The 17,225-nt window shown below is 42.4% G+C and overlaps 1 protein-coding gene across 1 annotated transcript in view; it reads left to right on the plus strand.

Moving 5' to 3' along the window:
* Nucleotides 1-15,530, plus strand: part of SAXO1 (stabilizer of axonemal microtubules 1) — a 127,546-nt gene extending 112,016 nt beyond the window's left edge. Inside the window, exons 4-5 of the mRNA XM_055294163.2 lie at nt 977-1,179; nt 14,133-15,530. Of these exons, the coding sequence (XP_055150138.1) occupies nt 977-1,179; nt 14,133-15,136 (1,207 nt within the window). The 3' untranslated portion in view covers nt 15,137-15,530. The remainder of the gene's footprint in view (nt 1-976; nt 1,180-14,132) is intronic.
* Nucleotides 15,531-17,225: the final 1,695 nt, after the last annotated feature.

The following is a 17,225-nucleotide window of genomic DNA, read 5'->3' on the forward strand; positions in this document are numbered from 1 at the left end:
AGTTGCGAGTGCCCTGGAGGGCAACACAAGTCCGAGCTAAGCCCTGGCTCCTTAGGGCGGTTCCTGGTGGGCCCTGCAGTGAGCATCTGGGCCTTTTTATCTGGGATACTTTGGGGAGGGACTGCTTCCTGTTTAGCAAAGACCATTATACTTTTTCGATCCTATTGTTTTGGTACTCCCTGAAATAATGGGGTCGCTGACACCAGATAGCAGAGAAATGAAGGACTTAGCGTCTCCAATTATTTCACTATTTTCCTCTTTTGGGTTTTCTGTAGGCTAAGTAGAGGAAGGAGATAAACATTAGCAGGAGAAGCTTTTGGGAACACAGAGAAGGTGGCGGTGGCACCTGAAAGGAAGTTAGCTCCGCAGTGAAGGAGTTGGGTGGAAGGAAGGCGGAGAGCGCAGGAGTAGAAATGGTGGCATTGCGGTTGGAGTGCAGGGTGCTCAGGTGGGGTGGGGATCGTGAGAGACAAGGGTGAGTAAGGCAGGAGCCAGGTCCAGAAAGGCTTATAAATCATGCTAGGAAGTTGAATTTTACCTGGAAGAGTTTTAAACTGGGGAAAGCCATCTGATTTCCATTTAGAGAGTTTATTCTGGCCACATTATGGGGATTGAACAGAAGTGGTAGGAATGAAGGAGGAAGCTCAGGTGGCAGGCTGTTAGTGAGAAATTGTCAGGGTCTGGACCAACGGGAAAGAAAAACCAATGAGGCGGAGGGGCATTGGTGAATGATAGACTCTGGGGCCGTGAGGAAAGGAGGTCAAAGATGTATACAGGTGTCTTAGTTGGGTGAGAAGGAATTGATGATACCCTTCTCAAAAGTGGGAAATAGAGGAGAAACAGTTCGGGGGAGGAGGGAAGGCAGGTAGAGTAGAACACGACTTCTCAGCAAATGTTTGTAGAGTTGAGTTGAGCAGAAAACATAAGCCTTATTGCAAGCCAAGGACCCCAACAGCATGCACTTGCTTCCTTACAGGAGAGATTTTGGGCCTCACAAAGTGGCGCCAGTGAAGGTCCACCAGTATGACCAGTTCGTCCCAAGTGAAGAGAATATGGATTTGCTCACGACGTATAAGAAAGATTACAATCCCTACCCTGTCTGTCGAGTGGACCCCATCAAACCTCGGGACAGTAAATATCCATGTAGCGACAAGATGGAGTGTTTGCCTACTTATAAAGGTGGGAGAGCATAGAGGGCAGATTGGAAAGACAGGCTGAGCCTGTGTGCGGGCCAGGAAATGTGTTTTATGTGCATACTCACTTAGTGCAAGAGTTGGCAGACTACTTCCTACGGGCCAGATCTGGCCAGCAGCCTGTTTTTATATAGCTGGAGAACTAAGAAAGGTTAAACATTTTTTTTTTATAATTGAAAAACAAATCAAAAGGATATCATTTGAGGACTGTGAAAGTGATATAAAATTCAAAATTCAGTGTTCATGTTTTATTGGAACACAGCCATATTCATTCATTTACACAGTATCGATGGCTACTTTTTGTACCATAGTAGCAAAGTTGAGTAGTTGTTGACAGAGACACTACAGTCTGCGAGACATAAGACACTTAATACCTGGCTCTTATACAAAATATCTGCCAACCCCTGCCTTAGCTTGCAGTTTGAATCCTATGTTGGGGGAAGCATTTCAAGTTCAAGCTTAGTTTCTACCACTGATTAAGTGATTGATTCATTCACGTGTTTAAAAAATATATCAAAATGTAACATATGGAAAAGTATACAAATTATAATTATACAGATCAATAAATTTGCACTGAACAAATCCATATAAACAGTACCCAGATCAATAATGAAACATTACTACCCCATTTCTGTTACCCTCCCCAATGAGAATGTAACCATTATTTTAACCTTTAATACCTTAAATTAGTTTTGCCAGTTTTGAACTTTATATAAATAGGATTGGTTCTTTCTTTATTGAGTATCTATTGATATTACCTATGAGATGTGGTCCTAGAAACTGAAAGAAGCATGATGTCCTGCCCTTGACTTTCTAGCCTAGTGGAGAGACAAGATACGTGGTCATATGTGTTGTGCTAGCAGACAGCCACTCTATGGAGCTCAGCTGCAAAGACTGAGACCATGAGACTGGAGACCAGGTTTGTAATCAATAACTCATGCTTATGATACTAACCTTTGCCCTGCCCTAGGAGGACATGCTAAACAGCTCACGACCTCTAAATGCTGTGAAGAGAGAGGGCCACTTTTATTTAGTCAAGCCAAGCATTTAGGGTGAAGATGGTGGTGGAGGTAGGGAGGTTGGAGAGATGTGAGCTCCTAGAAGGGCCTCTAATTCTGTCATCCTGGAGGACCCTGTGCCTAGTTGAGTTTCTCTGATTCTTCCAGGAACTGAGGACTGGATTGGCATAGGCCTCTTCAGCAACCTGGGCTCTGCCCTTTTATTTTCTTTAGCTTCTTCCTCTAACACTCCCCAATAGCTACCTTTGGTCAAGCCCCCTTTTGTCAGCAGTACAAGAACTGACTAATATTCTGAATGTTATCATACCCCGAAACGGCCCCACCTCTGAAGTCTTTGTGCACATCAGCATCCTGTCCTCTGGGCTTGTCCTCTTATCTCCTCCCACCACGACAGTCCTTGGCCCTTTTGGGACCTCCAGTCCATTGACGTCTCAACTCTCCCTCTTACTACCAGCCCCTCCTGTGTCTGTCCCTCCCCATGGAGTCTACTCCATGGCCTATCTTTGGAACCCATCTCCTACTGATAGCCGAGACTCCCTCTCCAGCCTTTTTGCTATTTCCTCCTAGCAAAGCCCTAATCCTGTTTTCTCCATGTCTACACCTGGGCACACACCTGAGCATATCTCCAGTCTTGTAAGAGTAAGAGCTTACAAATGAAATGGAGCTTATCTCCAGCTCTTACTCATTTTCCACAGAAAGGGAGCAGAGCGGTCTTCTATACATGGCAATCTGATCTGACCTCTCCTTTGTATAAAACTCCTCAGATAATCATTTGATAAAATCATTATTTTATCAAATCATATGATCCTATTACGATAAAAACCCAAACCTTTACTGCCTCCTCTGATGCCTTGGAGGTCCTGGTGTCTTCTTAGCCCCTCTGCTCCAGCCTCAGGGCCTTCTTTCATGTCCCTTCCTACATTTCTTTTCTGCTTCGGGGCATTTGTTTAGCACATGGGATGCTTTCTATATAGAATCCTTCTGCTTCCTTAATCTAGCATTTATCCTTTCAGCTAGCAGCTGAAAGATCACATTCCGAGCCCTTCCCTCATGTCAGGCTGGATGCTATATGGGTGCCTTGCACACCCCTGTCTTATCATGCATTGTGTACTTTTAATGCTTCCTTTAATGGCCAGGCTGTAACCTCCAAGGGGTGGGGATCTGTTGGTCTTTTTCTTTCCCAATTACCCTCTCGCAGCAGGCACCACACGGGAGTCCGTACAACCAGGTGTATGATCATGGGCACCGTGTTGGGGGGGCACTTTTGCCTCTACTGAATGCATTCTTCTCCTTTTTAATCCAGTGTTTACAAGAAGACCAGCAATAAGGCACCACAGACATTGAGCAAGTGGGATAGAGGAATGAAACTGCAGTAAGCGCTTTCCACCATTGGTGGAGGGAATTAAGGGACTCTGATAGGGCATATCCAATGGCGGACTTGCCTCTCCTCTACACTGTCTTTGTGGGCCCTGTTGGTTTATGAATCTTAGTATAGGGAGAGACTCTTCAGAGCTCCTGAAGAGTCCACGCATGCACCCCACCACACCCCAGCAGTACTCTTTAATCTCTTTCACTGCCAGTTTCCCCTGTCTCTCCCTTTGTCCATACAGCTACATCTCAGGCTGTCCTCTTCAAACTACAGAAGAGTGAGTATTCCACAGCTTAAACTGAATCATGGCTGACAGGGTTTGGGTCTCTGCCCCCATGAAATCTCACGTGGAATCGTAATCCTCAGTGTTGGAGGTGGGGCCTGGTGAGAGGTGATTGTATAATGGGGGCAGTTTCTAACGGTTTAGCACCCCCCTGCCCCCTTAGTACTGTATAATGAGTGAGTTCTCCTGAGATCCGGTTGTTTAAAAGCGTTTGGCACCTTCCCGCCTCCCGACTCGCTCTCTGTCCTGCTCCTCCCGTGTAAGATGCCTTAATGCACTTTGCCTTCCACCATGAGTAAAACTCCCTGAGGCCTCCCCAGAAACAGACACTACCGTGCTTCCTGTACATCCTGCAGAACCATGAGCCAATTCAACTGCTTTTCTTTATAAATTACCCAATCTTAGGCATTTCTTTATAGCAGTGCAAGAACTGACTAATATAATGGCTGACTTCCCTACTGACAAAGTTAAAATTGAGAAAATCCTATTTTCTTCCTCACTTTCCTTAAACTTCTGGTACCTGTTAACTGCTTACCTACTTAAACAGAGTTGATAAATGAACACCAGTCAAGTCTCAACTGGACTGCTCAGAGCCAGGCATGCATAGATGGACAGAGTTTTTGTTCTTGGAACATGTGCATTTGAGGTTGGATTTCATAGTTTTCCTCTGCAATTCCAATTTTAAAACAAATCAGTATGTAGCTAAAGGAAACATATTTATAGTTAGATTAACCTATAGGTACCAGTTTGCAACATGTGTGTCTTATGAGGTTTATTTTTGAATACTACTTTCTTAGTTCATTTGTGCTGCTGTAACAAAAATACTTGAAAGTGAGTAATTTATAAATAAGACATTTATTTCTCACAGTTCTGGAGGCTGGGAAGTTCAAGATCAAGGTGCTGATAGGTTTGGTGTGTGGTGAGGGTCTGCTCTCTGCTTCCAAGATGGTGCCTTGTTGCTGTGTCCTCATGTGGTGAGGGCACAGAAGGAAAAAAGGGCCTTGGCTAGCTCCCTCCAGCCATTGTATAGCAGTGCTAATTCATTCATGAAGGTGGAGCCTGTACGATGCAATCATTTCCCAAAAGGCCTCACCTCCTAATAACACCATATTGGGGATTAAGTTTCAGTACATGAATTTTGGGGCACATTCAGACTATAGCAAATACTTTTATTCTATTAATTGAAGTGGTTTATTTGTTCTATCACTCACCTGTGATAGAAGAGCCTCCCAAACTGTGCTTTGAATGCCCAACATCTGTATTCCCAGCATCTAACACAGAGAATGACACAACAAAGTGTGTCAAGTGAGGGACTCAATGGATGAATGGTTCTGAACAATTGTTTTTTTTTTTTTTTTTATTATACTTTAGGTTTTAGGGTACATGTGCACAATGTGAAGGTTTGTTACATATGTATCCATGTGCCATGTTGATTTCCTGCACCCATTAACTCGTCATTTAGGATTAGGTATATCTCCTAATGCTGTCCCTCCCCCCTCCCCCCACCCCGCAACAGTCCCCGGAGCGTGATGTTCCCCTTCCTGTGTCCATGAGTTCTCATTGTTCAATTCCCACCTATGAGTGAAAACATGTGGTATTTGGTTTTTTGTCCTTGCGATAGTTTACTGAGAATGATGTTTTCCAGTTTCATCCATGTCCCTACAAAGGACATGAACTCATCATTTTTTTATGGCTGCATAGTATTCCATGGTGTATATGTGCCACATTTTCTTAATCCAGTCTATCGTTGTTGGACATTTGGGTTGGTTCCAAGTCTTTGCTATTGTGAATAGTGCCGCAATAAACATACATGTGCATGTGTCTTTATAGCAGCATGATTTATAGTCCTTTGGGTATATACCCAGTAATGGGATGGCTGGGTCAAATGGTATTTCTAGTTCTAGATCCCTGAGGAATCGCCACACTGACTTCCACAATGGTTGAACTAGTTTACAGTCCCACCAACAGTGTAAAAGTGTTCCTATTTCTCCACATCCTCTCCAGCACCTGTTGTTTCCTGATTTTTTAATGATGGCCATTCTAACTGGTGTGAGATGGTATCTCACTGTGGTTTTGATTTGCATTTCTCTGATGGCCAGTGATGAGGAGCATTTCTTCATGTGTTTTTTGGCTGCATAAATGTGTTCTTTTGAGAAGTGTCTGTTCATGTCCTTTGCCCACTTTTTGATGGGGTTGTTTATTTTTTTCTTGTAAATTTGTTTGAGTTCATTGTAGATTCTGGATATTAGCCCTTTGTCAGATGAGTAGATTGCAAAAATTTTCTCCCATTCCTGAACCATTGTTTACAAGGGCTCCAGGTGACAGGGTTTGGCATATCTACACAAATCCCCATCCAGGCTATTACCTATGGGTCCTGGCCAGGAGCACAACTGAGGACTGAGAAGGCCCATGCCACTTACCATGTGGTTGGGTCAGTCCTTAATAACCCCATGCATTTGTGCAGGGTCACGCCCTTATCTCTTGGTGTATCACCCCTTGGGTGACTTGTTTGTGTCTTGTGAAAATTTGCTGCTTTCTTAAGTCTTTTCCTTAACAACCTTCATGTTTTATGACCATACATTGATTGTCTTCCTCCTCCACCACCCAAAGAGAAACCAAAGACCAAGGTTATTAAATACGTGTTCAGTGGGTGCCATCTAGATTTTGTCTATATGCTCTGCTTACATTTGTTCCACAGAAAAAATGTGAAATCTTTTTTTCCCCTTTTCACTCTATGGCCAGCACCTTTACTGGGGTCCAGAAAACCACCAATAAAATATGCCTTAGCAGCATTTGGTTGTAATTTGTGACATTTTCAAAACACTGTGCAATTGGAAAGATTGAGAGTATAATTACTTGATGCTCAGCTTTAGGTTTAGCTGTTTTTTTAAAGGCACATTATTGAATGGAATCCCTTTTAAAGAAGTTCTTGCCAATTACCCACATGACACTCTGGCCCTGCAGGGCTTTACTGGCGTGTGAATAGTTTGTCATGTGAAATTCTGAGGTTTTTCAGGGTCCTGTGGAGGTTTTTGGTAATAAATGCTGGGTGGAGGAAGTCGGGAGGCTTGGATAATAATGTGGTTTCAACTATATTGTTAGGTATCAGAAATCACATGAGGCAACTTTGAGCTTAGAAACCTGTTTTCTTAACACTTCATCCATCACAGAAGAGAGCCAGAAAAGCCCTGTCCTCCCCACCCCCAAGTACCTTGAGGCAGTGCGTAGGCATCTACAGGTAGATGCCTCCATTTTAGCAAGGCCTGGAATCTGGGGGCCTGGGTGGGCAGGAAACATGTGGTTTATATTCAGCAAGATGGTTCCCTCCAAGGCCCCTAATGCTTTCAAGATGCTGATAGAGCCATTAATGGCTCTTGGAGAAAGATTAGATTTTCAATTAAAATGAAGCCAATTTTAGATAAATAGTTGGTAGTATTATCAACCCAAAATAAACTTAAGAGTGTGCTGGTGGATGAGGGGGTGGCATCAGGACTTCTGGAGAGGAGGAGAAAGGAGCTTGGCAAATCCTCTTCCCAAAAAGCAACGACAAAACTGGACAAAACAGTGAAAATCAACCATTTCTAGACTCTGGAAATCAACCACTGGTATGCAAAAAAATTGAGAAGCATTTATTAAAGAGAAACTGTGGCACCTTGGTTATTAACACTAGGGGTCTGTGATGTTTTATTCTGGGGCTGCTTCCATCACCCCATCCCCACCGCTGCTGTTTCATTTATGTAGTGGCTCTGCCTGAGCAGGCTGGGCTGTGGAAACAAGCAGCTCTGCTGTCAGTGGGGCCTTACTTGATTGGGAATAGAGTGCATACCCAGGAGTTTCAATAAAAACAATAGTGATCTTAATGGCAAGAAATCAGGGAAGACAACTTCTGAGTTAGTCTGAGGCTGCAGTGCTAGTTGTGGCAAGCAACAGACCAGCAAACCAGCTAGGAATTTAAGAAGAGATCCAGAGAATGAGACAGACACAGTGGGTCTTGATAAGCTCATATATATTCCTGGTGGTCGGGAAGGCTGTGCACATGGGCAAGACTGTGTGTAGGCTCCAGGGCAATCAGAGAGGAGCCCATCTATCAACTCATCATCCCTGGTTGAGTAGTCTGGAAGGCTGTGCACATGGGCAAGGCTGTGTGCAGGCTCAAGGGCAATCAGAGAGGAGCCTGTCTATCAACTCATCATCCCTAATCATCCCTAGTTAGGCCTAGTGCTTGTGTAGGGGAGGCAGGAGAAAGCCCAGTAGGAAGTAAAAGCCAAATGAGACATATAAACTGCCTGATCTTTGTATGTGTTTTTCCTAGCCCACACACAGCTCCATTGGCAAAGTGTGAATGCCTTACTGGCTTAAAGTTCTTAAGTTTAACTTCTGACCAATCGTTGGCTGACCACTAAACTATGCTGACAGAGTGATCCTTAAGAAGTCAGGCATGGTGGCTCACGTTTATAATCCTAGCACTTTGCGAGGCCCAGGTGCACAGATCACGGGGTCAGGAGGTTTTGTATTTTTTTGTAAAAATACAAAAAAAGAAAAAAATAAATTATCTGGGTGTGGTGGTGGACGGCTGTAATCCCAGCCACTTGGGAGGCTGAGGCAGGAGAATCCCTTGAACCCAGGAAGGCGGAAGTTGCAGTGAGCTGAGATCGTGCCACTGCACTCCAGTCTGGTCAACAAGAGCAAGACACCATCTCACAACAAACAAGCAAATTAAAAATAAAGACAAATTAAAAACAAAAACAAATTAAAAAGAAGAAAATGAAAAAAATATCGGTGGCCATATACTGCAGGGAAGATAAGACTCTATGGAATTAGTACAGGTAAGCTAAACAGAAGTAAAACCAACTCCCAATGGGGATCAGAATCCAGAGTTGCTGCAGCATATTATCTAAAGTGTTGTGTTTTACACAAAAAAATTGAAAGATGTCAAAAAGGGAAGTATGACCCATGCATGGTGGGGGAAAAAGCAGTCAACAGAAAGTATCTCTGCAGGAGCCCAGATGTTGGACCTAGCAGACAAATATTATATGGTCAAAGAATAACAGGAAAGCATATTTAAAGAAATAAAAGTATGACAACAATTGCTCATCAAATAGAGAATATCAGTAACAGGAAATAATAAAGAACCAAATGAAAACTCTGGAGTTGGAAGGGCAATAACTAAAATAAAAAATTCGTTAGAGGGGCTCAGCAGCAGATTTGAGCTGGCATAAGAATCAGCAAAAATGTGGATAGTTCAATAGAGATTCCCAACCCGAAGAACAGAAAAAAATTAAAAGAAAGGTCCAAACTCAGACTCGTGGAATACCATAAAGTGTACTAACATACTCACAATCATGGCCGCAAAAGGAGGAGAAGGGGGCAGAAAAATGATAGATTAATGGCTGAAAGTTGCCAAATTTTATGAAAAATGTTTATTAATACATTCAAGAGGCACAATCCAAATAGAATACGAAGAGATCCACATCTATTCATAACATAGTCAAATTGTTGAAAGCCAAAAACAAAGATTTGGAAGGAGGCAAAAGAGAAACAACTCATCATATATAGAAAAATGACATTATTATTATTATTATTATTTTTTTTTTATTTGAGATGGAGTCTCACTCTTTCACTCAGGCTGGAGTGCAGTGGCTGCAGTCTCGGCTCACTGGAAGCTCCGCCTCCCGGGTTCATGCCATTCTCCTGCCTCAGCCTCCCTAGTAGCTGGGACTACAGGCGCCTGCCATGACGTCCGGCTAATTTGTTGTATTTTTAGTAGAGACAGGGTTTCACCATGTTAGCCAGGATGGTCTTGATCTCCTGACCTCGTGATCAGCCCACCTTGGCCTCCCAAAGTGCTAGGATTACAGGCGTGAGCCACCGCGCCCGGCCCAAAAATGACATTATTAATGGCTAAGTTCTCTTCAGAAACAATGGAGGACTGAAGGCAGTTGGTTGCATATTCACAGTTTTGAAAGAAAAAAGTCTATCCTCCAAGAATTTCATATCTAGTGATATTATGATTCAGTAATGAAGGCAAAATACATTCCTGGATAAAGATGGAGAGAATTTACAGGTACCTAGCTTGCAAGAAATACTAAAGGAAATCCTTCAGGCTAAAAGGAAATGATACCAGATGGCAGCACAAATCTACACAAAAAGTAGTAAAGCATACTGGTAAATGTAATTAGGTAAATATATACTTTTCTTTGTTTTCTTCTTAAATCATTAAAAAGATATTTTTTTCTTTTAATTCATTTAAAAGACAATTACAGAATCAATATTTATAAAACTATGGGATTTATTCTGGGAATTCAAAGTTGGTGTAACATCAGAAAATCAATTAATATACCACATTAATAAAGTAACAGAAAAAAGCCACTTGGTTGATAGAAAGCATTTGACAAAGTTCAACACTCATAAAAGCTCTCAACAAGCTTAGGACTAGAAAGAAACTTCCTCAGCCGATAAAGGGCATTCACAAAACAATCTGTACTTATAAAACATCATACTTAATGTGAAAGACTAAATGGCTTCCCCCTAAGATTGAGAACAAGGCTAGGATGTCAGCTTTCACCACTTCCACTCAATATTGTATTGGAGGTTCTAGCTAGTGCAATAATGCAAGAAAAGCAAGCAGACAAGTAAATGTATCTAGGCTCAAAAGGAAAATGCGAAGCTGTCTTTATTCTCAGACAACATGATCCTGTATGCAGATAACATCAAGGAATCCACAAAAATTACCAGAACTAATACATGAGTTCAGCAAGATGTCAGTACTGAACAATATATAAAAATCAATTGTTTCTGTATTCTAGCATGGACAATCAAAATGGAGTCAAGAAAACTGTCCTCTTTTTAATAGCCTCTAAATTAATAAAATCTTGGAATAGAATTTTAAAAAAACAAGTGTAAGTTTTGTATGGTGAAAGCTACCAACAATTGCTGGGAGAAATTAAAATCTGAACAGAATGATGGACATTCTGTGTTCATGGATTGGAAGATTCAGTGCTATTAAGGTAAAGTTGTCCCAAGTTGATCTGTAGATTGAATGCAATTCCTATCAAAATCCCAGCAGGCTCCTTTTCCTTTTTAGAACTTGGCAAAGTAATTTTAGGTTTTATATATGAAATCCAAATAAACTGGAATAGCTGAAAGTATTTTTGAAAAATAAGAACTAAGTTGTAAAACTTACACTTCCTGATTACAAAACTTTACTATAAAGCTACAGCAATTGAGACAGTTATACTGACACAAAGACAAGTGTAATGACCAATGCAACTAAGTTGAGAGTACAGAAATAAGCCTTTATGTCTATTATCATTGACTTCTCACAAAGATGCCTAGGCACTTCAGTGTGGGAGAGGATAGTCTTTTTGATGAATGGTGCTGGGACAGTTGGATATCCACACGCAAAAAGACGAAGTTACCACATCCAAACTCAAAAGAGTCAGAAACCTAAATGTAATAGCTAAAACTATAAATGTTTCAAAATAAAACATGGGAGAAAAATCTATGCTATCTTGAGACAGGAAAAGAATTTAGATATGGCATCAGAAGCATGATTTATTAAAGATACTATAAATGGGACTTTATCAAAATTCAAAACTTTTGGGCACTTAGAAAGACACCATTAAGAAATGAAAAGAGGTGTCAGGTGGGTGTTTTGTTAAAATAATAAGAAAAAAGAGAAGTGATAGACTTGGAAAAAATATTTGTAAGTCGTATACCTGGTGTAAGATTTGTATTTAGAACATGCAAAGAATTCTGTAACTCAATAAGAAGACAATCTAATTTTAAAATGGGCAAAACATCTCAATATTTTACCAATGAAAGCACATGAAGAGCTAATAAGTGCATGCAGAGATACTCAACATCATTAGTCATTAGAGAAATGTAAATGACACTGCAAGATAATACTAAATACCCACTGGAATGTCTATAATAATTTAAAAACACAGATGATAACAAGTGTTGACGAGGACGTGGAGAAATGTTTATACGTTGCTGGTGGGATGTAAAATGGCACATCTACTTCTCCATTTTGAGAAAATTTGGCAGTATCTTTTTAAAAAAGCTAAAGATAGATTTTTCCGTACAACCTAGCAATTTCACTTTAGTATCTACCCAAGAGAAATGAAAATATATGTTCACACACAGACTTCTTCACAAAGGCTCATAGCAGAATTTCTTTATAATAGCCAAAGAGTAGAAACAACTCAAAATGTCCATCAATTGGTGAATGGATAAACAAAATTTGGCATCATATAATGTAATATTATTCAACAATAAAAAGGTGTTAACTACTGATATAGGCTACATTATGGATGAACCTCAATTACACTATGTGAAAGAAAAGCCAGATGCAAAACGCTACATATTGGGTGATTCTATTTATAAGAAATGTCCAGAAAATGCACAGTTATAGAGACCAAGAGTAAATTAATGGTTGCCTGGGGCTGGAGATGGGAGTAAAGACTGACTACAAATGAAGATAATTGGTATTTTTGGCATGATGCAAATACTCTATAACTTGATTTTGGTGATGGGTATACGACTCTATAGAAGTCACTAAATTGTGTACTTAAGATGGTACCTTTTATTATGCAAATTAGACTTCAATAAAACTGTTACAAATTGTGCCTGCGGACTCCACTAGTGTTGGTGTGTATACCCAAGGCTCCTGGGAAGCTGCTTTTTTTTCTAACCTTTTGTAAAGCAGTAAGCAAGAGAATTCCCTATAGATTCAGAGGGCTCACTAGGGCTACTTTAAACCTGGTAATTTATGGGCCCAGTGGGGCAACCTAGGTCTTGGATGTTAGTCAAGTATTTTGAAAGAATGCCAGCAGTGCCAAGGCAGTTGAATCACATGGTTTGTCATCCCATTTTTCTCACCTAGACTTTCAGTCTTGGTGTGCTGGCCCTGAGGGTCTGTGTGGCAAAGTCAGTTTCAAAGGCTTACAGTGCTGCCTGAAGACAGTATCTGGTCCTCAAGATGCATGGAGGCCATCTCTACTGCAGATTTCCGTGGGGTCCGGGCCTCCCTTTATGTTGGCCGTTCCACCCCACAGCAGAGGTTCCTCTTGAGATGGACATCTAGACTGGCCAGTTCTTTTCATTCTTCAAACATTCTGAAGTTCTTTTCCTCCTGAAAATCTTCCCTCTGATTATTTTTTTCTTTAACCTTTACTCCATCTGGAAATAAAATGCCCCTAAGTGTGATATGAGGTATCAGAAGAACATGGCTTTGGAGTCAACAATACGCTCTAAATTCCAACTCAACTCACTAGCCATGTGACTTTTGGGCAAGTTTCTTAGCTCCTCTGAGCCTTGTTTTTAGAAATCTGTAGAATGGAGAGAATCATACCCATCACAAAGGGTTATTGTGAAGATGAAACAACATCATGTATGGAAAGACTTGAGCACAATTGACCGACATGTAGTTGGTATTCCTTAATTGTTAGAACAAGAGAGTAGAGTGGGTCAGATCATGGACTCTGGGTCTGAATTTGCATTTGTGCTTTTCCACTTCTGGCCAAGTGAGCTGGGACAAATTCCCTCATTTTCTGTGTATCTGTTTCTGCATCTGTAAAACTGGCATTAATAGTACCCACCTTATTAGGACAGTCTGAAGATTAAGTGAGTTAATATACAAAGCACTTAGAACACTGCCTGTTATGTAATACGTTTTATACAAGTGGCAGCCACTGTTCTCTCACCAGCCAATACAATGCCCTATTCCCTTGGAGCAGCATATTTGATTTATGTGGATTAGATGTGAGGATTACAGGGACACAGTGGGCTGTCACCCCACAGATGACCAGGTAGGCCTGGTTCATCTGGCTGGTGGCCCACCAGTGGTGGGTTGTGAATTGCCTATCTCACTACATCACATGCATCTTCGCACTCCTTCCATGCTGATTCAGAGAAAGTACCTTCTCCACAGAAAGGAAGTGTTGTCAGAGTAAGCTAGTGGTTGAACTTTTCTGCAGGAATGGATTTCCTGGATCCTCCCATGACCATGGACCCTCTAAGATCCCTGCATGCAGTATTGTGGGGTGTGATGAGAACTCCTGTAAGTTTGTCTCTTGCGCCTGCAAGTACCATAAAGTTGACACATCAAGTGTTTGACTGAAGTGGTAGCAGGGATGTGCTCTGTTCTTTCTTTGTCTCAAAGAACACTTCATCGGAGACTGGCTTAAGACCTTGGGGCTCTGTAGAATATATGCAAGTTGGTTGACTTGATTTATTATTAATTACCTCTTCTGCTTTAATTTCAGCTGATTATTTGCCTTGGAACCAACGAAGGCGAGAGCCACTTCGTCTGGAACACAAATACCAGCCGGCATCAGTCAGGTTTGATAACAGAACCACACACCAGGACGATTACCCCATAAAAGGCCTTGTGAAGACCATAAGCTGTAAACCTCTGGCCATGCCAAAGCTCTGTAACATCCCCTTGGAGGATGTGACTAACTACAAGATGAGCTATGTGGCTCACCCCGTGGAGAAGCGCTTTGTGCATGAAGCAGAGAAGTTCAGGCCCTGTGAAATCCCCTTTGAAAGCCTTACCACTCAAAAACAATCCTACTGGGGCCTGATGGGGGAGCCTGCCAAGAGCTTGAAACCTCTAGCCAGGCCTCCTGGGCTAGACATGCCTTTCTCTAACACCACTGAGTTTCGAGATAAGTACCAAGCTTGGCCAACGCCCCGGATGTTCTCCAAAGCTCCCATCACCTACGTCCCTCCTGAAGACAGGATGGATCTTCTGACAACAGTGCGGGCCCATTACACATGCCCTAAGGGTGCCCCAGCTCAGTCCTGCCGACCTGCACTTCAGATTAAGAAGTGCGGTCGCTTTGAAGGCTCTTCCACCACCAAGGATGACTACAAGCAGTGGTCCAGCATGCGCATGGAGCCAGTCAAGCCCGTTCCCCAGCTGGACTTGCCCACTGAGGCCCTGGACTGCCTGACCACCACTCGGGCCCACTATGTGCCCCACCCACCTATCAATACCAAAAGCTGTAAGCCTCATTGGTCTGGCCCTCGAGGAAATGTCCCTGTGGAAGGCCAGACCACCTACGCCATCAGCTTTACTCCCAAGGAAATGGGCAGGTGCCTAGCTTCATATCCTGAGCCTCCTGGCTACACCTTTGAGGAAGTGGATGCTTTGGGTCACAGGATATACAAACCAGTTTCCCAGGCAGGCTCTCAGCAGAGCAGCCATCTTTCTGTAGATGATTCAGACAACCCCAACCAGAGGGAGTTGGAAGTGTCAGCCTGATTTTGAAAAATTGTAATTTAGAAATTACACAGTACTTTTAAAAGCAGACAACTGAGAATTATTTGTTGGACAAAAAAGAATTCCCTAAAATGACAAAAAAAAAAAAAAATACCTTTACCACTTCCAGAGCACTTGAATAAAATGAGAATCACTTGACTCAGGGAAAATGACATTTAATCACTGGCTAATTAACTCCCCTTAACTTCTCCTTTACTGCATCCCCACCCCTTTTCAGGTCCTTTACTTTCTGCTTATGGAATCGAAGTTAGTCTCTGAGGTTTTCTCTGATCCAGATGTATTTTATTAATTTAATCATTGTATGAACTGAGGTAATGATTAACCCTTGCCAAGTATGAAGCGCCGAAGAATAAATTTTGGGGGGAATGAATCTGTAGCTCTGTATGTTACACCCATGGGCTGGCTTTGCAGAGAGTAGTCTCTATTGCTTGGGACCTTTGGGAGATTTTGTACTAGCATCCCCATTGTGTATCAGTATTGGTGGAGGTGGCTTGGGCCTGGCCTGGGTTCTCTGTGTGCAGAACTGCTTCACAAAGCATCCTTCTACCTCTTCACTGCATGACATACCAGCAAGAATAGTGCTGTTTGATGGGGTGGGGATCTCTTTAGTCACAGGTGACGGAGGGAAAGAAAGAGGGAGGCAGTGATGCATGAACCTACCAGACCTTTCCCCAGCCCCAAGCTGGTACAGGCTATGATTCCAGGGAGAGGAGGGAGAAAAAGCACCCTTGGCAACCAGGCAGTCGACACCTGGTCCTTGAGCTGTGAGCAAAAGCTGTGGGCTCTTCTAAATGGTCAGAGCCTGGAAGAAATTGCCCCAGGCTGGCCTGGTTTCTGGAGAGCCTGGATGTGCTTGTCCTAAAATGACAGCTGTGACCAGACCTGTGACAAAGTTTAACACAGTGGTGAGCCAGATCCTGCCCTGGAGTTTCTCTGTTGAGCCTAAGGTTTTTACCACGTTTGTTTCTAAGGCCAAGTAATTTAAAGTTATTTTATTTATATTTTTTTAATTGAGCAAAATTGAGGAGGGACTTTGTTAAAGAGGGTCTGATACAGCCAATTAACTTGCAGATTTGTTTTAATTGGGCAGAATTGAGGAAAGACTTTGTGCCAGTTAGATGAGCTCATGGGTCTGGGTGAGCCTCACAGAGGGATGCTGACTTAAGTCTGGGACACTTGCCTCTCTTGAGTTCACAGAATCCTAAAATATACTCCATGGTCTCAGGGAACTTGGGAGTAGCATGGAGAAGGTGAGGGGAGTTCAGCTCATGTCTAGAGCCTTGGGCTTGGGCTCAGGGCCTGGTGGAGGGGCCAGGGGCCTGTTCCTTTCTATCTAGGGCTCTGTCTTTCCATGGCTCTCACCCACCTGACCCAGGCCTCACAGGTCCCACAACTTGCATCCTCACCATGAGCTTTGTTTTCATTGTTGGGTTGGGATCTATGTTATTTAATACTCTCATTGGTTTGTACGGGGTCTGAGTGCCTGCCCTTAGGGGTAGAAAGGCTCAGAGTGGTTAAGCACCTTTCCCAAGGCCATACAGCACAGAGCAGCAGAGCCAAGGTCAGAATCCAGGTCTTCTGACCCGTGGCTCTTCCACAACACCAGGCGCCTCCCATCTTCTGTGTCTCAGATCTCCTGGCTCCACAAACCACATCAGACCACATTCTATCTGAGCCTACTGGAGTTCATTAAGCTAAAGGATTACACTAAGAAGGGTAGGTTTTATTATTACTCCTTTTTTTTTTTTAACAAATCAAAAAAATATTGGCACTTGATTTGAAAAGCCAAACAGTGCTAAAATGCTTATAAAAATACAGCAATCTCTTATGTCCCAGCTGCTTAGCCTTCCCCCATTGATATTTCCCCAGAGAGAACAGTTTTAATTATCTATTTTGCTAATGCTTCTATTCACATTCCTAAATAATATGCATATACTGCTATGTGCTGATTCATCGACTTTAGACATGCTTTGTTTTGGCAGATGAGGAATTTTGGTTCTCATACACCATCCCTTTCTCTCCTCTCAGTATAATTATATGACAGTGTTTGGTAAAATAAAGGCTAATAAGC

This window comes from Symphalangus syndactylus, chromosome 9 (genome assembly GCF_028878055.3).
Source record: "Symphalangus syndactylus isolate Jambi chromosome 9, NHGRI_mSymSyn1-v2.1_pri, whole genome shotgun sequence".
NCBI classification, from domain to species: domain Eukaryota; kingdom Metazoa; phylum Chordata; class Mammalia; order Primates; family Hylobatidae; genus Symphalangus; species Symphalangus syndactylus.